Source organism: Vairimorpha ceranae, assembly GCF_000988165.1.
Source record: "Vairimorpha ceranae strain PA08 1199 chromosome Unknown NODE_3, whole genome shotgun sequence".
Lineage (NCBI taxonomy): Eukaryota > Fungi > Microsporidia > Nosematidae > Vairimorpha > Vairimorpha ceranae.
Window position 1 is genome coordinate 48,858 of NW_020169298.1, and position 25,622 is coordinate 74,479.

General features: G+C 23.0%; 13 protein-coding genes across 13 annotated transcripts; 6 read left to right on the forward strand and 7 right to left on the reverse strand.

Annotated features, from left to right (window-relative positions):
* Positions 1-1,235: 1,235 nt before the first annotated feature.
* AAJ76_300050093 (phosphatidylinositol synthase) lies at positions 1,236-1,805 on the forward strand (the record flags this gene model as incomplete). Its single annotated transcript, XM_024475096.1, has 1 exon — positions 1,236-1,805. The coding sequence occupies one exon, from the start codon at positions 1,236-1,238 to the stop codon at positions 1,803-1,805; it is 570 nt and encodes a 189-aa protein (XP_024332160.1).
* Positions 1,806-2,024: 219 nt separating this feature from the next.
* On the reverse strand, positions 2,025-2,714 carry AAJ76_300051571 (hypothetical protein; the record flags this gene model as incomplete). Its single annotated transcript, XM_024475097.1, has 1 exon — positions 2,025-2,714. The coding sequence occupies one exon, from the start codon at positions 2,712-2,714 to the stop codon at positions 2,025-2,027; it is 690 nt and encodes a 229-aa protein (XP_024332161.1).
* Positions 2,715-4,650: 1,936 nt separating this feature from the next.
* On the reverse strand, positions 4,651-5,952 carry AAJ76_300054809 (hypothetical protein; the record flags this gene model as incomplete). Its single annotated transcript, XM_024475098.1, has 1 exon — positions 4,651-5,952. The coding sequence occupies one exon, from the start codon at positions 5,950-5,952 to the stop codon at positions 4,651-4,653; it is 1,302 nt and encodes a 433-aa protein (XP_024332162.1).
* A 3,399-nt stretch (positions 5,953-9,351) lies between these two features.
* Positions 9,352-10,296, forward strand: AAJ76_300058209 (hypothetical protein; the record flags this gene model as incomplete). The annotated part of the gene is made up of 1 exon (XM_024475099.1): positions 9,352-10,296. The coding sequence occupies one exon, from the start codon at positions 9,352-9,354 to the stop codon at positions 10,294-10,296; it is 945 nt and encodes a 314-aa protein (XP_024332163.1).
* A 1,852-nt stretch (positions 10,297-12,148) lies between these two features.
* AAJ76_300062331 (amino acid permease) lies at positions 12,149-13,474 on the reverse strand (the record flags this gene model as incomplete). The annotated part of the gene is made up of 1 exon (XM_024475100.1): positions 12,149-13,474. One exon carries the CDS (start codon positions 13,472-13,474, stop codon positions 12,149-12,151), a length of 1,326 nt encoding a protein of 441 aa, XP_024332164.1.
* A 709-nt stretch (positions 13,475-14,183) lies between these two features.
* On the forward strand, positions 14,184-14,459 carry AAJ76_300063041 (pr domain zinc finger protein 16; the record flags this gene model as incomplete). The annotated part of the gene is made up of 1 exon (XM_024475101.1): positions 14,184-14,459. The coding sequence occupies one exon, from the start codon at positions 14,184-14,186 to the stop codon at positions 14,457-14,459; it is 276 nt and encodes a 91-aa protein (XP_024332165.1).
* Positions 14,460-14,682: 223 nt separating this feature from the next.
* Positions 14,683-16,926, reverse strand: AAJ76_300065783 (hypothetical protein; the record flags this gene model as incomplete). The annotated part of the gene is made up of 1 exon (XM_024475103.1): positions 14,683-16,926. One exon carries the CDS (start codon positions 16,924-16,926, stop codon positions 14,683-14,685), a length of 2,244 nt encoding a protein of 747 aa, XP_024332166.1.
* A 644-nt stretch (positions 16,927-17,570) lies between these two features.
* Positions 17,571-18,200, reverse strand: AAJ76_300067057 (hypothetical protein; the record flags this gene model as incomplete). The annotated part of the gene is made up of 1 exon (XM_024475104.1): positions 17,571-18,200. The coding sequence occupies one exon, from the start codon at positions 18,198-18,200 to the stop codon at positions 17,571-17,573; it is 630 nt and encodes a 209-aa protein (XP_024332167.1).
* Positions 18,201-19,167: 967 nt separating this feature from the next.
* On the forward strand, positions 19,168-19,602 carry AAJ76_300068025 (rna-binding protein; the record flags this gene model as incomplete). The annotated part of the gene is made up of 1 exon (XM_024475105.1): positions 19,168-19,602. One exon carries the CDS (start codon positions 19,168-19,170, stop codon positions 19,600-19,602), a length of 435 nt encoding a protein of 144 aa, XP_024332168.1.
* A 190-nt stretch (positions 19,603-19,792) lies between these two features.
* AAJ76_300070062 (splicing factor cc1-like protein) lies at positions 19,793-21,205 on the reverse strand (the record flags this gene model as incomplete). The annotated part of the gene is made up of 1 exon (XM_024475106.1): positions 19,793-21,205. The coding sequence occupies one exon, from the start codon at positions 21,203-21,205 to the stop codon at positions 19,793-19,795; it is 1,413 nt and encodes a 470-aa protein (XP_024332169.1).
* A 53-nt stretch (positions 21,206-21,258) lies between these two features.
* Positions 21,259-21,606, forward strand: AAJ76_300070116 (hypothetical protein; the record flags this gene model as incomplete). The annotated part of the gene is made up of 1 exon (XM_024475107.1): positions 21,259-21,606. One exon carries the CDS (start codon positions 21,259-21,261, stop codon positions 21,604-21,606), a length of 348 nt encoding a protein of 115 aa, XP_024332170.1.
* Positions 21,607-21,880: 274 nt separating this feature from the next.
* On the reverse strand, positions 21,881-22,789 carry AAJ76_300071646 (hypothetical protein; the record flags this gene model as incomplete). The annotated part of the gene is made up of 1 exon (XM_024475108.1): positions 21,881-22,789. The coding sequence occupies one exon, from the start codon at positions 22,787-22,789 to the stop codon at positions 21,881-21,883; it is 909 nt and encodes a 302-aa protein (XP_024332171.1).
* Positions 22,790-24,277: 1,488 nt separating this feature from the next.
* Positions 24,278-25,192, forward strand: AAJ76_300073135 (acylglycerol-3-phosphate acyltransferase-like protein; the record flags this gene model as incomplete). The annotated part of the gene is made up of 1 exon (XM_024475109.1): positions 24,278-25,192. The coding sequence occupies one exon, from the start codon at positions 24,278-24,280 to the stop codon at positions 25,190-25,192; it is 915 nt and encodes a 304-aa protein (XP_024332172.1).
* Positions 25,193-25,622: the final 430 nt, after the last annotated feature.

Below are 25,622 nucleotides of genomic sequence, written 5' to 3' on the forward strand. Positions count from 1 at the left end.
TAAAAATTTTAGATTTTTTTGGTCTTAAAAATATTGCAGAAACAGAATCTTTTACAGCCCTCCTTTATTCAACAAACTCTGTTTGTAGAATTGTCATTAAAAATTCTTTTTAAAACATACTTAGCAAGTATCACAGCGGATATTACCTTGTTACATGCAAAAATATTTCGGATTTGATTTTGTGTTAAAGATTGTATAGGAATTTTAAGACAGAAGTTTGTAAGGTTACAAAATTTAAATATAGTAAAGGTTGTAAGTAAAACGCTTTGCACGGTTATGACTCGTGACATTTAATTAAAGAACTATATCTTTAGATGTAGAATAAGGAAATTATTAGTAAATGTTTTGTAAGATTTATGTCAAAGAGAATTGAAAACCAATAGCCAAGCAGCTAATTACATTTATTGATTAACGCAGGCTTTTCCTTTGTTGTGTGCTACTCTTCGCGTCAAATAACCCACAAATCATTATTATGAGATAGTTGAAATGTTTACATTTATAATGTAATTTTTATATAAAATATTTTTTCTAATAAACATACTTTAAATAACAACACTTTTAATTTTAAAATTGAAAACTGTGTTAAAAATTTTCTTATATAAAATGTTGGATAAAAATTTAAACGCATATTTTTAATAATGTAAAATATTTAAATAACATACAAATGGTCAAATTTACATATTTAAATATATTAACAGTGTAATGTACAAATGCAGAACAGAAATAATTCCGTTTATTCTGATATAAATGGGCTTAAAACCTTATATCATAAACATTACTCAAAAAAATGAGATTTTATCCTCGTTCGGAAGCCTGCATTTTAACTTGGATACTTAAGAAACAATTGAGAAGTACTTTTTTGGACTATTGAAGGGGATTTTAAGAAAGCAAAGCGACATTAGCAACGTTAAACTGATGGAAAGTAAGTTAACAAAAGTTTTAAAGAATCTGATTACTTTGGTGTAAAAAAGAATAAGCTTTTTTAATTAATATCTTGGAACATTGAGTTGTATATTATTTTTAAAATCAAAATTTATTTAATAACATTCCTTGTTTTTATTTTCTTATGTTTTACATCAGAAACTAGGACCCCAAGTTCTTTCGTTAACTTTCTTTTCGTCAATAAATGTTGCTGTTTCGGATAAATATTTTTTTATATTAATAATTTCAAGTATATTTTTTTTACAAAAATAATTTAAAATTGTATACAATATTTTATTTATTTTACCCTTAAAATGAATGTATCTGTTCTTTTAAATATTCCTAATTTGGTAGGGTACATAAGATTACTCCTGCTAGTCATTGGAATATTTCAAGACACCAAATTATTCTTAACGTTGTATGCCATCTCTTCCTCTTTAGACTTTTTAGATGGGTATCTGGCACGAATGTTTAATCAAGAATCTGTACTTGGTGCATGTTTAGATATGTTTACTGACCGTATCTCAACTGTAATAATTTCTTTAAGGATCATGAAAGAAAAAAAACAAATGCAAAAATTTATAAGTCTTTATGTTTTGATAGACCTCTTTTCACACTTCACACATTTCTACATATCTTCATTGGATAATGTTCATCATAAAAATGCTAATAATATAATTCTAAAAGTGTATTATTACAAGCCTTTTCTATGTTTAATATGTTTTTTTTCTGAATGCTTTTTTATACACACACTTTCTGAGTATAAATTTGGTATAATCTACAGATTTACATATTATTGTACTGTTATGAAAATGATCTTTCATATTGTACAATTAATCGATGCACTGTTGAAATTATCTGATTATAAAGAAAAAGCAATGTAATAAAATGTTATATTTAATAAAAAGTTTTCTAAGTTTTATTGTCTTACTAGATATTTTAAAATTTACTTATTAAATTTAAGTTCATAAATTAACATTTTTAAAGAAATTATACTTTATATTTAAAACACGGGATTACATGCATTTGCTAAAAACTTTATTTTTTATCTTTAACCTAAAAATTGTAACCAATATAGCTTTAAAAATTTTAAAAACATTTATTTAAAATCTACTATGATCTATCATAAACATGGAAACAATATACATCATTATTGTCCTATTAAATAAGCCCAATGATTCGGAATATTTGCTATTATGTTTAATAAATGTTTTACTTAAAAGTTGCATGAAGAATATTACACTAAGGATGTACAGTATTTCAACGTTATTTGTAAATATTAAAACACCAAAGGCAAGTACCTTAAAAAGATCATCTTTGGTAATTTTAATACTTAAAATATACTTTATAATCTTTTTATAATCAAACATTTTTGTATTATTTCTTAGAAGATAAGTTTTCTCTCCCACTGTAACTAATCTATTGGAATCTACAGTAATTACATTATTGGTTCCTGGAAATTTAATTCTTGTAGTGTTACCTTTTTTGTTTTGACTCACAAAATTTATTCTATCTTTTGTATTCTTTGTAGTATCAATATCTTCTACAATAACATCATCATCTATAACTCCATAATTTTTTATGTCAATATCAAAAGTCAAGTTCAAAGAACTAAAACGTGAAAGATCTACAGTCTCTTCTAAAAGAAAATCGTTATTGTAAACAAATATATTCTGCTTTTTTACATCCAAACTATTACTAAGATATTCTTTAATATCATTAACTGTTAATATATTATTAATTTCAGTATAAAACTTATATCTTTTGTCTCTTGAGGTTAGTTCTATTTTCATGGGGGTGAATTTAAAATTTAATTTAAACAAATGTCAAAAAGGGGTAAAACAAACTATTGGTACCTAAAAAAGAAACCAAAAGAACTATATGCTTTAAAGTTTTTGTTAAATTTTTTATAAAATATTTGACATTTGTAAAAAATTTGTTGGTTAATTAAATATTTACTAAAAATGGAAAATACACCAATAAAATTTTAATTATACAATCAAATGTATTTTCAGCAAATTTTAATTTATTTAAAAATGATAATATAAGAAAATTTAATCAGTATTTATATAAAAATGTATAATTATTATATATTAGAATTTATTCATGTCTTAATTATTTCCATTACTAGCTTTAACATTTTAAACGGAAGATGATGGAATTTGATCTGTTGATATTTATCTTAAGTAAAATAAAAGTGCCAAGTCAAAACTAAAAGATTTATTTAAAATATTGATATTGTCTATAAATAAAAAAATCAACTTTTTTAATTTGCATTTTTTGCTTAAAAAAGAAAAGTTAATTTAGTAATTTAAAAAATAATTAACTTATACTGATTACTAAATCGCAACAGTATTCCCCTTAGACACTATATATAAGTTTAATTTTTAAATCTTTAACTTAAAATTTTATTTTTATTTATCACTGATGTAATTATTAGAAACATTTTTTAATAATTATAAAAATTTAAGAAAAATAAATTAAAACGTTCAAACTTAGTAAATTATAAGATTACACATTTATTTTTTTAGTTTAAAATATTTAGGAGCTCGAGTACTTTAGTTACTCATATTTTAGCTTGCCGTTTAAAATTTTGTAACTTCAAAAAACAAAATCAGAATAAATTAAGAGCGTAAAAACATGAACAGAGAGTACATGTTTTTGTAATTAAAAGCAAATTAAAATTATAATTTTTTGTAGAAATAAACATAAATAGTTATTTTTTAATAATTTTTATTGGCTTTTAAATACTCAGGTTGATTGTTCCTTTTAAATGCAAAAAGCTCTAAAAAATAGCTATATCTCACTTATTATGATATATAATAGGCACTTTCGTCTTAACACCGGCCAATGTCCCTCTATCGTACTAGTTGAAATCTGTAGTATTGTCTACAAAATTAATACTATGATTAACCGTGCGGTGTAAATAACTTTTTTTATGCAGATTGCAATAACCCTTCCAACAATCTGTATAAATAATACTGCAAGGAAGTACAAATTTTTTAATTAAACTTATTAATGTTTCTGATTTTCTATTTTTTCTAATTTCAATAAGACTATGCGCCTTGCCGGTAACCGTTCTATCATACCTAATACCCAAACTTCTTCTACCCCATGGCCTCGGTGGTACTTACGTTTGCCAAATTTGGATTATCCTATTTCCACTACCACGCCAAGGCAACCTATTTAAATATTACCAGAAATACATTTTCCTGTTTTTTATAATAGGGCCTATACTTTTCTTGCCTAAACATCCCAAAAAGCTTATAATCTTACAATTAGCATTATTAATGTATAAAAATTACTTGTGTTATATGTAGCCAAAAGATCTTGCATTAAAAAAAGGTTTGTTTTTAATTAAAGAATTTTTTTTCTGCAACCCCGCCTAGTAAATCTCACCATGTTAAAAAATTCTTCCTAAATGATAAGTTGCCTAAACAAAACCTATAAAAGTGTTCTTTTACAATTTTTGAGTGTAATATGTAGAATATTTTCAACTTATTCAAAATCATTCTTTATTTTGATTTTGTTTTTTTGGGGTTAAAAAATTTTAAACGGCAAGCTAAAATGTGGGGAACTAAAGTACACTTTAGCCCATATTTATAATTTTAAAAATCAATCGTTTTGCAAAAACTAATGTTGATTTTGTACTTAAAAACTTCATCAAAAATCATGCATGCTTTTTTTGAAATAATTTTGGCTTTAAACTTTTATTTTTTAAAAAATAATTTATTTAAATAATTCGATAAGATTATCTATGTTAAGATAATAGCGCGCTAATGAAGGGTGTCTTTTCTTCTTCATATAAAATACTTGTTGTTGTTTTTTTAGGTGCACAATCATATCTTTATCAAAACTGCAAGGATTTAATAAATAAAGAAATATAGTTTTACATAAAAATAAGTGATCATTAATAAAAATGTTTAGATCTGAAGTTGATGGCAAATTTTGATCATCAAAAGTAAATCTTTTTCCATAGTAGATAGTAAGAAAATATGTCAAATTATATCCTTGAAATATTTCGTTATAAAGCAACTTCGTAGTGATAATTTCTAGGCTTTTTCGAAGTTCAAAGGATCCAGCAAAATTAATAAAAGTTTCATTCTTTTTTTCGTTTAAACTTGAATTTGTAAAATTTTGTGTATTGAAAATGCGTAAAGCACACAAAATCTTAGACATCATTTTATTACTTGCATTTGTTAAATCTTCACTTTTATGAGACTTCACATACAAAATGGCAGATTCAAATATTTTGTTGACTATTCGCCCAAATTCTTTGTCAATGAAAAAATAATTTTTTTCAGCTATAAAAATTAAATGAAGAAGAAGTGGGCAATCTTTAACAAATTTATAAAAATTATCATTAAACAAGTTATAAAATTGAGATTCGTTTAAAAAAGGACATTTGTATCTGTTTTTCATATTAAGACTTGGTATTGTTGAAGAGTTAGCAATTTCAAGTGTCAATTTATCTTTTGAGGTTTGTTGACCTTCTAACTTATTTTTTATTAAACAAGACTTTGAAATGACTTCATTAGTAGTCATTTGTTTTACATCAAAATTATCTGTACTACAATCAAGGGCTTTATTTTGTTTAAGGTTAAGGTTTTTAATTTTTATACTGAAAATAGTATTATCTTTAGTGTCATCATTATCCTCTTTATTATTATTTATATAAAATATTTTAACACTACATTCATCTGAGAAAGTGACTTTCTTTTTGCTTTTTTTAAGTGGATTTTTCATATTTTCTTTAGTATCTTGATTTATTAATTCAGCATTTAATTCATCTAAAAAAGTAACTTTCTTTTTGTTTCTTGCAATTGGCTTTTTTCTGTCGTTTGTTGTTTTAATATTACTCAGACCTATGAAATTTGTAATATTTGGTTTTTTTAAAGTTGACTTTATCTGATGTATTGAATCAATACTTTTATCAATGCAATTATTGTTATTATTATTAAATCTCAAAGTATTATTTTTAACATCCATACAAAAACATGATTTTAAAAAAAGTACAATGCAATTTACCATATTATGGGGAAATATTTTTTTTATTAAATGCAAATTTTTTAAAAATATGTGACTAATTAATTTTTTGTAAAGAAATTTTTGTATTTAAATTTTTTGATAAATGTTTGCTTTTAAAAAAAAGCAAAAAAATTATATAATTTTTTGAAAATTGTTCAAAATATTTGCATTTAAATTTAATAATTTACAAAGTATTTTATAGAAACTATATGATTTTAGCTACTGTTTTCTTTTCTTAAGAAAATAAATAAAAAATTTTAATTAAATAAATATCCAACACATAAAAATTTGTAAAAACTGTGAAAGTAAATTTTGTATAATACTCAATTTTTTGTCATATTAGAATTATATAAAATAGTAATTTATAATATTCTTAAAGATATTTACCATTATGAAATATTTTTAATTAAATACCAGTTTTTTATGAAATAAATATTTTATTTTATTAAAAAGTTATTCTTTGCAAGATTTGAGATTGTCCGTGTTGTGCACACAACCACCAATAGCAATTAAGATTTTATAAGAGGGATTTCTATTGGTAGCATCTAAGCAAATGATTGGTTCCGCTACATCGTTATTAATATTTTGGAAGCTATTGGATCCGATTAAGGAGCTAAAACTACAAAAAGAAATTTATTTAAAATAAATATGCCTTTCAACAATTCTTATTCTTTTAACAGCCTAGCCTGTTCAGTATTTATATTCGGAGCAAGCACCATTACGACCTAGGATCCATAAGTCTGTTAATTTTTACAATCTGGTTACTGATGTGTAAAAATCTACAAAATTTGCACAGGTAATAAAAATTTATAAATTAAATATATTTATAAAATGAAGAATTAAAAGTCACACCAACATTAAGTTTTGCTCTTGAAATATTTGTACTGCATAGGATTTTGAGTGTGCAACTTTCCATGCTTTCGTAACAATTTGAAAAAGCATTGCATGCCACAATTTAATGAAATAATACCATTACACCTAAACTTTTGAAGTACCTTCCAAAATAGACAACTAGAACTTTTAGTAAAGCTTATCCAGCTTTTAATTTTAAATAATATATCGTTGTTAATTTGTCTCACACAAATCAATTTAAAAAATTTAATATTAGTTCAAATTAACTTTTGTCTACAAAATATAATAAAATTCCTCTTTTTTTAAAAGAATAAGTATAAATGTTGTTGAGAACTGTTATTAAAAGATGAAAAATGTTTTACCATGTTTCATAGTTGTAAATATGTTAAAGCATTTTAATAAGACATAATTAGAATTAGGAAATTTTAATATAGAAGCCAGGTTCATGTTTTGATCTAACACAAGATCAGGAAAAAAGGCATAAAAGAAATTCTAACATAAAAAAAATGTTTAATGAAAAAGTGTTGAACAAATGTTATGATGATATAACAGTTTAACCTTGTTTTTAATGTTCTATCATATGTAGTTGATACAGCAGTGTGATAAAAATTTTAAATTTGTACAACTAGAGTCTTTTATCATTAGATCTTAAAAATCATAAAATTTATATTAAATGTTAAAAACAACTTTATTTCGCGTGTAAGATTTACAAAATATTACACATAATTAATATAGTTAATTATCGCTACAAATTAAAAAATTTAATTAAACCTTTTTTTTCAAATCATGTCTTTTTGTACTTATTTTAAATATAAAAAATATACAAATTTACTTATTCGTCTCGCAAAATTAAGAAGTTCATAAATCTTTAATACATAGATGTCGGTTAAGTTGTTAAAGTTATTATTATAAAGTAAAGGGCGCTAAACTATTTTTTACACCCTCCGAATAACTACGTTCATTTTAAAAAATTCTGTACGTAGTTATTCGGAGGAAGGTGGAAAGATGGAATAGCACCCATAAACTCTACTATTAAATTCAAAAGCAGTTTTATATTTGTCTTTCTCTGCAATTTCTATGCCGTAAAACCCTTTTTTTAGATCAAAAATCGACATTACTTTGGCTCCTTGCGTAACTTGTTTAATATCCCGTATATTTACAAGTCTATATTCGTCTTTTTCAATAGTACTATTCAAAGCCATCAATTACTAACTAATCTGATATCTCCGTTTGGTTTTTCTAATGCTCTTATATAATTGCGCCATTCTGATTTCAACTTTCTTATTACTTTCCTGCTTTCTTTAAATGTTTATTCGTTCTCTTTATTAGCGCTTGTGAAGCTATTTGTTTCCTTTTTATTACTTTCTTTCCTGGTTCTGTAATGATCTTATATTTTTCAACTTTGCAAAAACTTATCTGTCCTTTAACGTCCAAAACTTATTTATACTTATCTCGAATTTTTTCAATGTTAAGCTTATACCTCTTGATTTCTCCTATTCGTTTTAACTTTTTCGTTTGTTTATCAATTTTAAATCTACCTCTTGACTTCGTAGTAATACACTTTTTCTCAGAATTTGAATCAAGAAAATCATTATTAACACCAAAAAATATTTAGAACTGTCTTTATCAAAATATCGATTCTTAGCTTTTCTACTATAACAATTTCTAGAGATATGGTCACCTTTATCAATAAAAATATTTAAAATTACTATTATTTACCTTGCTATTACTTTCTTTAAATGTATTTCTAACAACTTAAACATTCTTTTTCAACATCTCATTCCCTTCTATTTTTTTTGATTTTCCTCTTGTTTTATTCTTAATTCTATTTCTCCTCATCAATCCTTAAATTTGTTACAATGAAAAGTTTAAATGCATCTGATCCTCTTTTAATAATTCTCTCTTACATCGCGACTTCTCAACCTTTTCAAGTATCAATGTGTACCTAATAATATCTAAATCATTCAATTATATTTTTAGCCTCTTTACTGAAATTTCCTTTAGTCGACTCGTATTTTTGTATTGCCTCCATGTCAGAACCTTCCATAATTAAAAGTTAAATTTATTTTTATATATAAATAACATTTGATTTAAATTCCATTTTTATAATATAGCATTGAATAGATTTGTTTTACAGAATTGATTTTTAAAAATTTAATATTCTTGTACATTATGGTAGCTGCGATAAATATTTAAAAATTGCCTTTTTTAGTAATTATAAAAAACATGTACTTTAATTAATCTATTGGTTATAGGACTTTAAAAATGATAATATATAAAAAATATAAGCTTAAAATAAAATATTTTTATTGTGTTTTAAATTTTCTATATTTAAAAATTGTAAATTATAAAATAAACAAAATAAAATTATAAATAAAAAATTTGTAAATTAATGATAATTTTAATAAAAAAATGCAATTATAGGAAAATTAAAGTATAAAAATATCTATTTTCAACAAATTTGTTTCTGCAAACATATTTAAATGAAAATTAAATTTAAATTAAAAAATATTAATTTATAACATAAATAAAATTTTTTTTCGGACCCATATGATTTATACATTTGCAAGATTGTCAATTTTTGTAATACAATCAAGGCAAATTAATCCGATCGAAGATGGAAAACAATGTTGTGAATTGGCTTATATAAAAGATATATTTAATAACATAAAAATTTGGGACGGCCAGACAGTTTTTGAAAATTTTGAAAAATTTGTTAAATGTAGAGAATATTCAGTCACGGCTTTACTTGAGCAATCTAAGGAAAATTTTAGTGTATTTTTTAATTTATACAATAAAAGTATAGATTGTTCTAAAAATAAAATAACATCGCGCAACTTAATCAGAAAGTTGAAACGGAACAAGCATTTTAAACTAACTTTTCAACATTATAAAATAGTATTTAATACAATTTATAATAAAAACAAAAACAAGTTTATCAAAGCTTTAAAAAATGCTGATAGCAATGACATTAGAAATAAAAGTTTTCTAAAAATATATTGTGCATTTCGGAAAATTTTTTATGCTATTTGTGAAAAAATACAGCAAAAAAATGAACGAAAATTAAAAACAAAAGCAAAAATGAAAAATCTTCCCAGGCTTACCGAAAATGCGAAGCTTTTAAATCAGATCGAAAAATCATTTTTGTTTTTCCCTGCCGTAAATTATCACAAAGGAATACAAACATTAGATTTGTACAAATTTCTTTACTACCTTGAAACTAACTTAACTAAAGTCGAAGATTCAAATGTAGCCAATGATTTTAAAAAACACTGGACAAAAATACATGAAACTAAAGGATATGATAATTTGCAAGCATTAGACCTATATCATGTATATGATTCTTATTTTTACCTTTTTGATTCTAGGTTGTCATATCTTTGTAGCATTTTTCAACAAATTGTAAAAATGCAGATAAGGGATTTAGAAAAAAAATTGGATATTGATTTAAATTTAAAAAAAAAATTATATCTTTTTTTTAAGACTATTTTTTAGAATTACCAAAATAAAGTAATTTTTATTAAAAAATTAATAAGCAAATATTTTTTAACAAACACAAGTATGCAATTTTAAAATAAAAATTAATATTTATTAAGTTACATATTTGTTTAAAAAGTACTTAATTAAGAAAAAAACCTGCACTTTATTTTAATATTATTGAATTCTATTGTAAAATAACTTAAATTGCACCTACATTGATACTGCATTTTACTATTTGTTGTCTTGCATGATAATTATCTATTTTTTTGATATAACAGGATTTTTATTTTCTTTTTTATAGTTTTAACTCTTTAATGTACCATTTCAGGCATTTAATCAATACAACTGTCGAAGAAGAAATTTCAAAATGAAATTACAAAAAAACATTAAATTTAATAAGTAAGAATCTAATATAACATTTTAAAAAAATAATTTTTGATACAAAAAACACAAATTTATAATTAAATGTAAATATAATTTTTAATACAAAAAAATAATGTTTATATTTTTACTATTTAAGTTTCAAAGTGACAACAAATTAATTGTACAAAAATGTTATTACTTTCTTTTCTTTTTAAATTTCAACAAAAATAAACCTTTTTTTTAACCTCTATTTTAAATTTTTTCAAGTTGCATTGTATACGGAAAAAGAACAAAAAAAAATTACTAGTATTTAAAGTTATTAGAAATATATAAATTTGGTTATATACAAGACAATGATTGTATACTATTGTTATATTTAAAAGTATAGATCAATATAAATAAAAGCATGATTTTAAATGAAAGATTTTATTTGCAACATTTCTAAAGGTTGCAGATTTATTAATATTTTTTGTCTAAAACAAGTAAAATTACACACAGATTTACAAGAAACAAAATTTCAGATATAATTTATTAATTGGATAAAAATTTAAATTATATCTTAAAGGCATAAATAGGAAAAATTAGGATTAAAATCAATGAAAATTAATATAAAAAAAATATATACATAGGAAAACGTCGGTGGTCTATGGATGTTTTATAGAGCTTGGACGGAAAAATTATTTTTTTTTTTAAGACCAGCTAAAACCAGAAATTTAAACATTAATTGTAATTTTGGGATGTAGATAAAGCCATATAAATAATATGACTGCTAAAGAGCTTATTAATAATACAATTAAAACTTATATTCAAAAAGACTTTTTAACACTTAAAAAAAAATATATAATTATAACTATAATGTACACATCAACCCCATAAAAAATATGGAATGCAATAAAAGATGTATTTGTGGTAAAGCTTAACAAAAAATAAGCTTCTTTATATATATTGCATTAAATATTATGCATAACTATGGGAAAACGGCTGTAAAATATATTTTTAAAAAACCTTTGTAGGTTATTTAGATCATTGAATTTTAATAAACTGTGACATAGATAAAATTTTTAATGTTTGCTTAGTTAATTTTGTTAATCTAAGGACATATTTACTATTTATATCTAAAGTTATAAATTGTTTTTATCTTTTAGATTATTTTATAAAAGAATTTAAGTTTAAAAAAACCGCAAATATAAAGATTCTAAGTAAATTTACTTATTTTATATATTTATCCATTTTAAACTACTTTACTTTATAGATTAGCTAAAAAGAAAACATAATATTCCTAAAAAAATATCCTTTTTTTGTACCAACAATTTTAAAAAGAATTAAATTATTTTTACCTCTTAAAGTTAAAAATTTTTAAAGTACATTAAATTAATTTAAATAATTAGAAACAATAAAAAAATATGTTTTTTGTTTTCAAAACTTTATGTTTTTTGTCTAAGAAAAAGTTAATATTTAGATATTTTTTTTTCAAAATTAATAAAAAAATTTTATTAATAAAAAGTTAGTTTGCGATTGTAGTTTGTTCAATAGTATGATTCGATTCTTCTACCACAGCATGTAAATGGTTTATTTCGTTAACAATAGCTCCAGTAACGCCAAATATAGAATAAACAATACTTAAAAAAATAACTATACCAGCTAAAATTTTTTTATAGAGTAACTTGTTTTCTGAATAACAAATATAAAGTAATAATGGGAATAAAAAACATAGAAAACCTTCAACCATTGGACCATATAAACTAAAAATCAGATTTAGAGACAAATTTGGGATTAAGTTAATAACTGTAACAAAACTCATTAGTGCAATTATAGTTATATTATGTATACTAGAGGGATTGGTATCATTAAAGAGTACATATTCTTTTAAAAATCTTGCTGCCGGCGCAAGTTGTAAAGGAAACCCGACTATTAAAAGCAATACGGAACATAAGCTTTGATATTGAGTTAATATTTCTAAAAACTTAGACCAAAAAAAGCCAAGATCATTATTATTTCTCAGATATAAATTTAGTGATGAATTGTTATCTAAAAAAAACGTAATAATATCATTAGTACCAATAGTACCAGCTGTAAATTTATTTCCTAAATATCCTGCTAGTCCATACACAACAAATCCAACAAATGACGCCAAAGACGCAATTTTTAAAAGACTAACTTTCGTTTTATATTTTAGATTGGTGTATAAGGTAGGAATGTTTGCCTGTACGGACATCGCAAATATAAAAAAAGACAAGCTGAATGCATAGCCACTGAAATTTCTATCAGAAGATGAAGAATATTTGTCTAAATTGGAGATGGATATTTTCAAAATAAGTAAAACTGCTAGTAGTGACACAATACAGAATACACAAAGACGGGATAATATTTTGAATTTTGCCAAATTGTTAATCATCGAAAGGCCTGTTAAAACTAAAGTTGATGTCATTAAAATAAGAATATATAAATATCTTACAAAATCGACGGATTTACCGGGGAAAAATTGTAAAATGAATGTTTTTAGTAATTCTGATATGTATTTTTGAAATCCAATTGCGGCAAATATCGATGATATTAAAAGTGCTATATCAATTATCAATTTAAGCTTTCTGTATTTAAGCTTACCTATATTTGCATAACTAATATCGTTTTGTTCGTTTGGATATTTAGAACAGCATCTTAAAAGAGCGTATATTGAAAAGGTAGTAAAACTCGCAACAATAAATAACATCACAAAACTAAAAAGATTTCCAGACCGATTGAAAGCAGCTGGCATGTAATTTATCCCAGATCCTAACATACAATTAATAATAAAAGCAACGGCTGATAATTTGTTAAAATTCTTTGTCATAAAAGGGTAATTAATTTTTAATATACTAATATTAAAAAAATATACTAAAAATTTTTAATTTTATGCGAGTATTAAGCTATTAATAATTATCATTAAAAAATACCAAATTTGGTAAAACACACAACAGGCTTTCAAAAATGGAAATTTTAAAATTTATATAACGATATTTATAATTAAATGTTATCTTATGTTACTGGTAGAAAATAATTTTATTAGCAAAACTAATTTTATAGTTAACCATACACACATTTTGGTTCAACAAAGTATATTATTCTAATTAAAGCAAGTAATGATATTGCACATATAAATTATAAAAATGTTATTCTTGTAAAATAATACAAGACATCTATCATGTAAAATTGGAACTACAATAAAAAGTTCATCTTCTTGTTTTAGCAAGTTAATCACAAAATTGTTAAAATTTTTTAACATAAATTGAAATATTTAGTAGTCTAGGCATTTACTTGTAGAAGTAAATCAACTAGAAAATTTACAAAAAAAGTAAATTGTTTGTAATAAAATTATCATAATTCTAAAGAACACTTCTTCAATTTTTAATTTAAAAAACTATAAATTACATATTAATATTAGTTTTCAAAATTAACACATCTTTTCACATTTGTAAAATAATAGCTACTTTAGTTCAAAAAGCCTACATTCTTTGATTTTTAACTATTTATTTTTTACTAAATTTATTTAATTTGACCCCATGTACAATATCGCTTACATTTGCTTATTTTGTAATAAAGAATATCCAAAGTTATGTAAACTTAATCAACATCTAGAAACACATTTAAATATAAAAAAACATAAATGTAATGTTTGTGATAAATCGTTTTATAGAAAGAGTGCAAGAGATTTGCATCTAAAGATTCATACACAAGATGAAAAATTCACATGTAAAATTTGTAACAATAATTTTAGCAATAAAAACAATTTAGAAAGGCATTTATGGTCTTTCCATCCAACTTTTGATGATTCGTAAATGAGGAATACTGTAACAGTAAGATAGATTTTTGTAATTATTTAATATATGACTATATATTTTGTAAAGCATTTTGAATAAAAGTTGATTTATTGATGCAAATTTGGTTGCATAAAGAAATAATAATAAATAAAATACTTTTAAAACCTTTTGCAAAAAGTAAAAATTAGTCAATGATGACAATTTTAAATGTGGTAAAAAATCTAATTTATAAATTAAAATATTAATTCTTATAAAATTTTTCATATATTTCTAATTCTTCTTTAAATTTATAACTCGCACATATCTTTTGATAATAATCTGTATCATATCCCCACAAAGGTAAAATTCGTATCATAAGTTTATTAAACTTGTCATTCTTTTTATATCTTTCTAAGATTTCTTTATATTTGTAAAATTCATTTAAATTAGACTTAATAAATTCAAGAATCTTAAGAACTAAATTAACATTGTCTTCATTATTTAATATAAGTAGTGATTTAATAAAATCACTTTTATTATAAGATATTCTGTTACAGTATATTAAATGGTCTAATAGCATATTCTTACCATAAAAATCTAAATCTTCATACGTAAGAATATCAATTTTATAATTTGAATTATAAGAAAGGATCTTACCTATCAATTTAATAACACCTTTTCTACCTTCTTTTTTTAACCTTTCTTGTAGCTCAAAAAACTGGTATTCTTCAAGTTTGCATCCCAATTTGGTAAGTTTTGCTAACCTTTTTATGTCATATTTAATAAGATCATTTATATGTTCTTTAGCAACTTCATCTTTAAGATACTTAATAAACTTGTAATTAGTTGTTTTATATTTTATGTTAATATAGTCATAATATATCAAATGTTTTTTAACAAATTTCTTGTACGTGCAAGATGACATATATCTGGTTAAAAAAAATGTAGCTTTATGCTCATTATTTTCATTTTTTATACAATCAATTTGTGTACTCTTTTTTATATTTAATTTATATCTTTTTACAACGGGAGGTAATGTTATGTTCTGCTTATTAGATTGTGTATGACAAACAACTTTATTCTCAGAAATATCAGCAAATTTTTTATATTTTAACAAAATAGATTGATATCTTGCATCATTTTCATAGTCAGAACAAATTTTAATATATTTTAAATACAATTCATCTTTACAAGTACAATTAATACCCAAAGATAATACATCTTTGTTGCTTCCTATAATTTTTTTAATATTATTGTAATCTAAAAGCCATTCTCTTCTTTTAATTTTACAAATACATGCAAAATTCTCTTCATTTATATACTCTAATGCATTATTTCTATTAATTAGATATAATAAAAATATCTCTTTATATTTATTTTCTAATATTTTGTTAAAAAGATTATCTCTATATTTTTTACTCATCAATTTTTTAGTATGATATTCTTTAATTAAGAAAATTATCTCCGTATCGATTTCTACATTATTCCAAGTAAATTTATAGTTTATATTGTTTGTAATAAAAGTATTGAAAAAAATTTCTTCTAAATTAAAAATAAATTCTATTTGTAATACTTCTACACTATTTAAATGCAAATTTAAGGCATAATCTTTACATATATAGGAAAAGCTTTCTTTATATTTATAATCTACTAAACAATACCTTTGTATAATATCATCATAAATATAATAATTAATATTTTCATAGCAATTTTTATAAGAAATTTTATGATGTCTCTTAATAATTTCTGTATAAACACTTCCTTCTACAATATGCGAAGGATCATCATAAAATAATATCATAAGCTCAACATTCTCAACAGGATTACATAATAATCCTTGCTTAAATAATAAAAAATTTGTAAAAGGATTAGAAAATTTAAAATTAACTGTTTCTAATTTTACAATTTTGATTGCATATTCACCAACATTAATAACTTCTTTCCAGTTAATTATGTAGTACTGCATTCTATAGTCAAAATTTTCTGTAAAAATAAGATCTGTAAATAAAAAAACCATTTTTATATCAAAAATAGATAAATCAAACTTCTTCTTGTAAAAATAAAATGGAAGAGAAATGTAAAAAGGAAATTTTAAACAAGAAATATCTTCTATTGAATATTGTTCTGTACGGAGTAAGTGTTCTCCTATAATCATAGAAAGTAATGGATGATCATTAAACATTTCTTTTAGTTCATAAAAATCCAAATCTAAAGTTAAATATTTTAGAATGTCATAAGTGTACCACTTAGGATTTTTTAAAAAAGCATCTCTTACAACATTTATGCACTCAATTTTTTTATTTATACAATTTTTTTCAAGTTTGTTTAAATAATATTTATAAACAAAGTACATTCCATATTCATAAAATTTTGCATCTGTGGTTGTTTTTAATAAATTTAAATAATAATCATCATCGTATTCAACATTTTCTACTTCTAAATAATCTTCATATGTCTTATGCTTTGTTAGAGGCTTAAAAGCAAAAAGATCGTTAATAACAAACATAAAATATGGGTATAAATTTATTAAGTTAAAATTAACAGAAAGATACAAGAAATATAAAACATTAAGTTGATATAATAATAAATTTTTATTATTTATAAACATAAAACAATTTTAAAATTCTTTTTTTGATTAAATTATTTGTAATTGTATTTTCTTCATTAATATTTCTACACATAAATAGTTTTAAAATATCTGATGTTATAGTCTTCAAGATAGAACGATGTTAAATTTACTGATAAGAAGAATTATTAGCATGAAAACATAGAGCTACTTGTAAATTAATAAAATACATAGTAATATAAAAAAATCCATTTTGCTAAAAATAAAAATTTTTGTTTTTCTGTAAAATAATTAAAAATATTGATAGATCTTAAAATAAACTAATTTTTTTAGCAAATTTTAATCCTTTTATTTTATTAATACATCATTTACACATTAGGAAAAAAGTTTAATGCTTGCTTTAAAGTTAAAATATGTCAAACAGAATAAATAAAAAACAAGATGGTATTAAATACTTTAATCAGAAAAAGAATGTTACTCTAGAACTATTAAGAAAAGGTTTTTAAACTAAAATATTTTAAATAACATTGTAGATAAACCAAATTTATATTTTAAAAAAAAAAGTATACTAATATGATTTTTAATCATAACACCATTAGAGTCGCTAATAGTGAACAAGTCGATAAGAAATATACAATCGTGCTTGCCTTACTTATCTCAGAAGATTCTGATTCATTATCACTAGCCGCTGCCTTTTTCTTCTTACCGTCTTTCTTCTTTTTCTTTTTGTCGGGCGGTTTACTCGCTGCTTTTTTTTGTTCTGCGGTCGGTTTGTAATCAAAGAACGAGGATCCTTTACTCGTTTGTACTCCTTCAACAAACTTCGGTTCGTTTTTATAAAGCGCTTCTTCAGTACTCGGGTCTTTTGCTAATTTTTTATATTCATTTTCCTTGTAAGAAAGCTGTTCTGGTTTGTAATTGAATTCTTCAGGCCTAGGTGCATATGCTAGAATATAGTTGTTATCATCTGTTTTTACAATTTTTGCTCCATGATCTAATAATTCGCCGGCATTTTCATGTACATCGAACTTTTTGGAAGTTGTCCAATTGCTATCATCTGGTCCTTTTTCTTTTATTTCAATACCGCCTCTTCCATCTGTCTTAACATTGTACACGATGTTATCTTCCAAATTAATAATTTCTTCAATTTTTTTGCTGATTTGATCTTTTGATTCTGCAACTATTGCAGTGAGAGCAAAGAATACAAATAACATTTTGATAAACAAAAAAATTTTGTATTTATGCTTTTTTTCAATATTTACTTTTAGACCATCACAACAAAAAATCAAACTAGGTGTCAAAAAAAATAGATTAAATTTTTAAAAAAATTGCAAAAAAACGATTAATTGTTATAAATAAATTATCAATTTTTTGTCTATAAACAAAAATCACTTTTTTGACATTTTAAATTAAAATAATTGATATTAATAGAAAAATTATAATAAAATTTTAAATTGATTTAAGATCATATTTTTTTGTTTATAAACAAGGTGGACATTTTTTACATTCTAAATTAAATAAGTTGGTATTCAATATTTAAAGTTGTTTTAAAGTCTTGAAATTTTACTAATATTTTTTGAAAACTTAATAATACGATTTACAAATGTATTGCAGTACAAAAAGTATTGAATAATAATATAAAAAAAATAAATATTTTTTAAACTTATAAATTTAAATATTTTTATTCAATTAATTGACTTATAAACTTCTATTAAACATAAGACCAAGGTTGTAGAAAAAATATTTATACATAAAGAAAAAATAGCCGTTAAATCATTTTTTAATCTTAGTTTTTATCGTAAATTTAAACTAAAATTATATGTTTATTTATACGATATTATTTTTTTGTTTATTTTTCTAACAATAAACACATATTTATATCTTAAGTTAAAAGTTTATTCTGTACTTTAACAACCAATAAACCTGTAAAGTATTCACTTGTCAACTTTTTACAAAATTAAAAAAAGCTGTATTATTTAATTAATTATTCTTTTTTATGGCTGTTTCATTATTAAAATTTTTAACATATTAACTTTATATCTTTAAAACAATAATACTTATTTTTACGGTGTACAATAAAAGATTTAAAAAACAAAAGAGTTAACATATTAAATAGTACAAATTATATTTCAACAACTAAAATGATACTAGAGATTATCCATAATATTTTTATACCCTCAAATGTACCCTCTAGAGAAATATTATAAACCCACTGTTCCTACTTCTTTTTACAGAGAAAAGACGTTTACCGGTACAGACGAAGAATACTTAGAATTAATTAACAATTCTACTACTGTCTATATCAACAATATAGATCATTCTGTTGATGAAACAAGGATATGGGAACTAGCCATGCTTTTTGGCGAAGTAAAAAGGGTAATTATGGGGATAAATAGAAATTTTTTAACATTTTGTGGATTTTGTTTTGTAGAGTTTTACAGAAAAGAAGATGCTGAAAAATGTAAATTGTGGGCTGATAAACTGAGATTTGAAAAGAAATCATTAAGTGTTGATAAAGATTATGGATTTAGAGAAGGTAGACAATATGGAAGAGGAGTTTTTGGTGGTAGAATGAAAGATGACAATGCAAAAAAGAGAAGATATTACAATAATTAAAGTTATGTATTTAAAAAATAAATATTTTACAAAAGTGTACCGCTGCGTGAAAAGCGAAAATTTTGTTTGTTAAAACGTATTTTTTAAAGAAATGACAAACATTAAAAATAGTATTAAGATCTTTTTAAAGATATCTCTGCAAGTAAAATTACCTTATAGACATAAAATATTAAATAAAATTAAATTTTATTTACTCACTGTCACTTTCAAATACTATTCTATTTTTAGATTCAGATTTACTTTTTTTAGATTCATTGTATTTCATTCTTTTAGTGTCTTTTCTTGTATCAGATTTATTATTTCCTTTTTTACTGTATGAATCTTTATTTTTTTTTGTATTACTACCTTTCTTTTCTACTAATTCTGCTATATTCTTTTTTCTAATATCAAATTTATTTTTGTCATTTTTCTGATCGTCACCATCTTTTACAAAAAGAGTTCTATCTTTAAATGTCAACTTAGCATTTAATAACTTTTTAAACGTAGACTCGTCATCAATGAAAATAAAAGCAAATCCTTTAGTTCTGTCATCTTCCATTGGTATATGACATCCTTTTATTTCACCAAATTTACTAAGATATTTTATTAAATCCTCTTTTGTACACTTAAATGGTAAATTATTTACTTTTAAAGTGTATTTCTTCTTTCTCTCAGAATTAGAAGCAATAGAAACATTTATTTTCCTGCCAAACAATTCTTGATTATCAAGTTTTAAACATTTTTTAGCATCAGCTTCTTTAACAAATTCAATAAAAGCAAATCCCTTATTTCTATTTTTATCTCCTGTGACAGGTATAGATACTCTAACTGTTTTACCAATTAAACCAACTTCTTTCTTTAACTCTTCTTCTGTTAAATCAAATGGTATACCTTTCATAAAGCATACTCTAAGATCTTTATCTTCTAAATTTTCCTCTTCAATGCTAGAGGATTGTTGTTCAATCTCGCTTGATGAATCTTCTGGTTCCTTCGATTGACCTGTTTTTTTGGTTTCCTTTAATTCACTTGAGTTTTCAGATTCACTTGAGTTTTCAGATTCACTTGAGTTTTCAGATTCACTTGATTTTTCGCTTTCATTTGATTTTTCACTTTTATTTAATTTTTCGCTTTTATTTAATTTGCTAGATTCTTCAGATTCACTCGACGTTTTAGATTCACTTGACTTTTTAGATTCACCTAATTTTTCGCTTTCACTTAATTCGCTAGATCCTTCAGATTCACTTGATTCGCTAGATTCTTTAGATTCACTTGATAAATCTTTCCTATTTTCACCTGCATCAAAACTTCGCATTGAATCACTTAAAGAAGACTCAATCGAATCAGCAGTAACAGCTTTCTTATTAACTTCTTTTCTTGGCATTTTTTCTTCTTTTTCAATACTTGACGAAGATTCATCACAATTCTCTAAAATATTTTTATCAGCAATTTCTTTATTTTTATCTTCTTTTTTCTGTCTTGTATTTTCTTCCTTTAATCCATCACCACTTTTATGTTCTTTTTTATCCTTTTCGTCAGACACCATTTCCTTATTTTTAAAAATAGATGCAGAATTCCGTTTCTTAGTTTTTTGCTTCTCTTTACTCATTTCTGATTTTTTTTCCATTCGTAGGGGCAAAAAACGTTAAGTTAAAAAGTTAACTTATTTGACCCATTAAAATGAAAAAAAAATCAGAGATTTTTGCGATTGACTTTTATAAAATAAAAAAAATACTAAATCCACACTTTTTAGATGTCATTTTAAGCGAAGAAAAAAGTACAGTTGACACTTATAATAAAATAATGAAGTGTTATACAGATTTGGAAATAATATTTGTAGCGAAACTTGATACCATAGTATTGCATCATCTGATAATGTTATGTAATCAGTATAATATACAATTATATATGCATCCCAACCTATTTACTAAAATTTATGCCATAAAACGAGATAGTAAACTTTTACGAGATATCAACCAATTTTTAACAGTAGATTTAGAATATAAATTGGTTGATATTTACAAATAAATTTTATGTATTTAAGAGATATTTAATTATTATACATCTATTATATGTTGCTAGAAATTTATAATTATAGTTTTTTTTGATATACTTTTTCAATTTTGAAATTTATAACACATTTTATTTATAAGTTTATTTTATAAAAAATAAATACTTACTGTGGTACAATATTAAGGTTATAACAATAACTTTTAGCTGGTTTTTACATGTAAATATATAATAAATATTTTTAAGAACATTTTACGAATTTTAAATTCAGTCAAAGTTTGTTTATTTTCCTTTATAAATGATTTATCGGCGATACAAATACTAACTGAATATATGTCCCTAGAAGTGTTAGTACAAAAAATAAAATGCTTGTTAAAGATGGTCTTGTAGCCTCATAATCATCTTTTAATGCGATGAATATATGAGACAGCTGTAAATCAAAATCAAATACTTTTTCTACCGATAAAAAAACAATAAATGACCCAGTTATACTAAACAGTAATATAAAGATAACATTTAACGCTTTAGCATAAATTAAGTAGATCATAAGAAAAATGACCACTATTGATCCATATAAAATATATTTCTGTGAAGCATCTTCTATTCGAATTACTGAACCTACATAGGTAATAAAAAAGAAATAGACAGCTGCAAGGCTGAAAATAATACGAAATCCGCTCAGTAGAAATGTCACTATTAGTGCTACAACTAAAGATATTATTAATATTGGTACATAAGGATTATTTGACTGTTTAAATAAATCTTGAATATATTTAAATATAGAAGATAAAGGCCATGTAGAAGTATCAGTGTTTACGATAAGATCCATGTAGTGGGCAATGAATAATGATAAAATGACGGTTAAAGATAATTTTTGTGTTAGATTTCCTGCTAGAAGAAGGTATGTACCTATAGTAAAAAATATTACGGTTTGTGTATATGATCCTTTTAAATGGTCTTCAAATTCTTCGGCTATTTTTTCTAATTCTGATATCAAGATGGCTGGTTCATAAATATAAATGTTTTTAACTGAAGGTTTTTTAGACTTAATAGACAAGCACAAGGGTACTATATATAATAATAATGGGAACATTTTAACTCCTGTTGTCATATTTATAAATCTTAATACCGATGAATAGTTTTTTATGTAAAAAAAGGAGTGCAAGAAATTTTTATTTCTACAAGTAATATAAAAAATCATATAGAGAGGTTAGACAAAATGTTCTATTTATTTTTATAATATTGTAGTCTATGTATATAATAAGTAAGAGAATTGATTACTCCTTTTAATGAAATGTAAATAGTATTTAAAAAAAAATTGTTAGTTTTGTAATTCACGAATAACTTTAATTCAATTTGCATACAAGATTATACTTTTTGTCAGTAAATTTATAAAAATGTTTTCTTAACTGTAAACTTGTAATAAACCATATTTTACTATTTAAAATTACTTGAAATTGTTTTTATAGATTATTTGTTATTATTTATAAAGAAATGGTACTTCTAATTTTAAACATTTTACATAATTAAATTTCTATAATAAACATAGCAATTTACGATAAAGTCTGAAATGTACAAGATGATGCTAATTGTACTGCGGATATTAATCATAATATATTATTGTAAAAACACGCTTTATCAATAATTCTTGGACATTCAATCAATAAAATAAATTTGTTTATTGATTTTGTCTTAGATGAAATTTATTACTACTCCACCAATAAAATCATTTATTTTGTAACATGCAATTAATTATAATAACATTGTTTCTAAGTTACCTTAAAGGTCATAAATAATGGATACTTTATAAAATTTCTAATTATTTAGTAAATTTTTCTATTAATGTTCATAATGCCAATAAATTTAATTTTTAAAAATAACAGTAAATAAATTATTAGTTTTTAAAACATTAAACTGTATATATCTACAACACTATGTTATTAGCTTTGATTTAAAATTTTTTAAATGCTTTGTATTAACATAGATATTAAAATTGCATTATCTGTGTATTTTATTCTTTTTGTTAATTCATTTGATCGATTTTTATTGGGGAAACGTTAGTTTATTAGATTACTTTAAAAAGCACAAAAATTTTATATATTACAAATAAATTACAGAAATTATTCAATTAAAATGTATTTAACTTGAAAACATCTTTTTAAAACAAAGCTTGTTAAAGTAAAACTATAAGATGTACTGGAATAAACTTATAATTATAAATATCATGAAAGATTATCTTAAAAACCAAATAAAAGTTATTTTAAATAATAGAATAATTTTTAAAGTGTTATTTATCGTTTTATATTTAAAGATCAACAAGTTTTATTAAACCAATTTAATTTATCAAAAACAAGAAATTAAGGTATTATAATTTACTTTATTTAATTTGTAATGTGATTTGGTAAGTCTACAAATGCAAATGATGCCAATAATTAGTTAAAACATAAATTTCAAATTTATATATTTTTTAATTAATAATTATTTTTTATTAAATTTATTTAGTTAATTAAGGCTTCTTAAAACTTTTTTGCTAATTTGGAGATTTTAAAGATATTAATTAAGGTTCTCAAAGCTATTACAATTTATTGCAACAAAAAATAATAAATTATATTTCCTTTTAAATTTTTTTAAATCAATTATTTATAGGTTTAGTTTTTCTTTATATATAATTTAATATATTGTACCCTTAATGATTGAAATTTTCATACGCTTTATGTTATTTGCTGTAATTTTTTTTTACCTTATTGCCAGCGTGTGTTACGTGCCATTTGCATACATTATAAATAAACTTAACAATATGCTACAACTTAAAATTGCACACAAAATATTCTTTATATTTTGTAAGATCTTAAACATTTTATCGGACAGGATTTTTGAATTTGAAGGTGAAAATTTGATAAACCCTCGTGAGAACTATTTGGTGATTTCAAATCATGTAAACGAATATGATTTTTTGGTATTAAGTAATCTATTTAATAATTCAGAAAATCTTAGTAATGTAAAATATGTTATGAAATCAGAAATGCGCAATTATTATGGCATATTCCAAATACTTGATTTATTGAATTTTTTAACAATCGAGCGGGATATTAAAAAAGATGAAAAAACAATAAAAAATTACTGTTCACGTATAAATAAAGCCAAATCTGCTATACATTTAGTATTATTTCCTGAAGGTACACTAATAACGGAAAATACTATAAATAAATCAAAAGAATTTCGAAAATCTAAAAATCTTGAACCGCTTGATTATGTTTTATCGCCACGATACAAGGGATTTAAAGTTATTGCTGAAGGATTGAAGGATTCGAATATAAAAAAAGTGTTAGATATTACATTCACTTACCCAGAATGTGTACAACCTACTTTATCATCTATTTTATTTAGTAATCAAAAATATAAAATAAAGTATACAATGAATATTCATGAACTAAATTCCATAAAAGATCACAATTATTTTTTGGATCAGTGCTGGAAATTTAAAAATGAGTGGATAGCTAAAGCGGTTAATTTTAATAATCAATGGTTTGTACAAGAAAATGATAATTTTAAAAATGCGATAGAAGAAAATGAAAAACTTACTGAACCAAAAACATGCAATTAAATAATCTTAATTTAAATGCTTGTTTGTTTATAAATAAAAGCGACAATAGTTTATTTTAAAAATATATATTTATTAAGTAAATAATATTTTATAGTGTTTATAAAACCTTGTAATTATTTGTGAATTTACTTATCTATAAAAAGTACTATAAAATTAAATAAGAGTTTTGTCCAAAGCTTTTTTAATTTTTAATTAAAATACCTTATAAATTTCAATATTAACTTGATTTATCAAATCGATGCAAAGAATAAAATGTTTTAATTTTGCATAAAAATACACAAAAATTATCCGTATTTACATTAATAAAATTTTTATTAATCTGTTAAGTATTTTATAAATTAAAAGTAATTTCAAATTGTTTTCATTAATAGCTTTTTTTGTACTTTTATGTATAAATATTATCTAAATATAAACAAAATCTTTCAACACA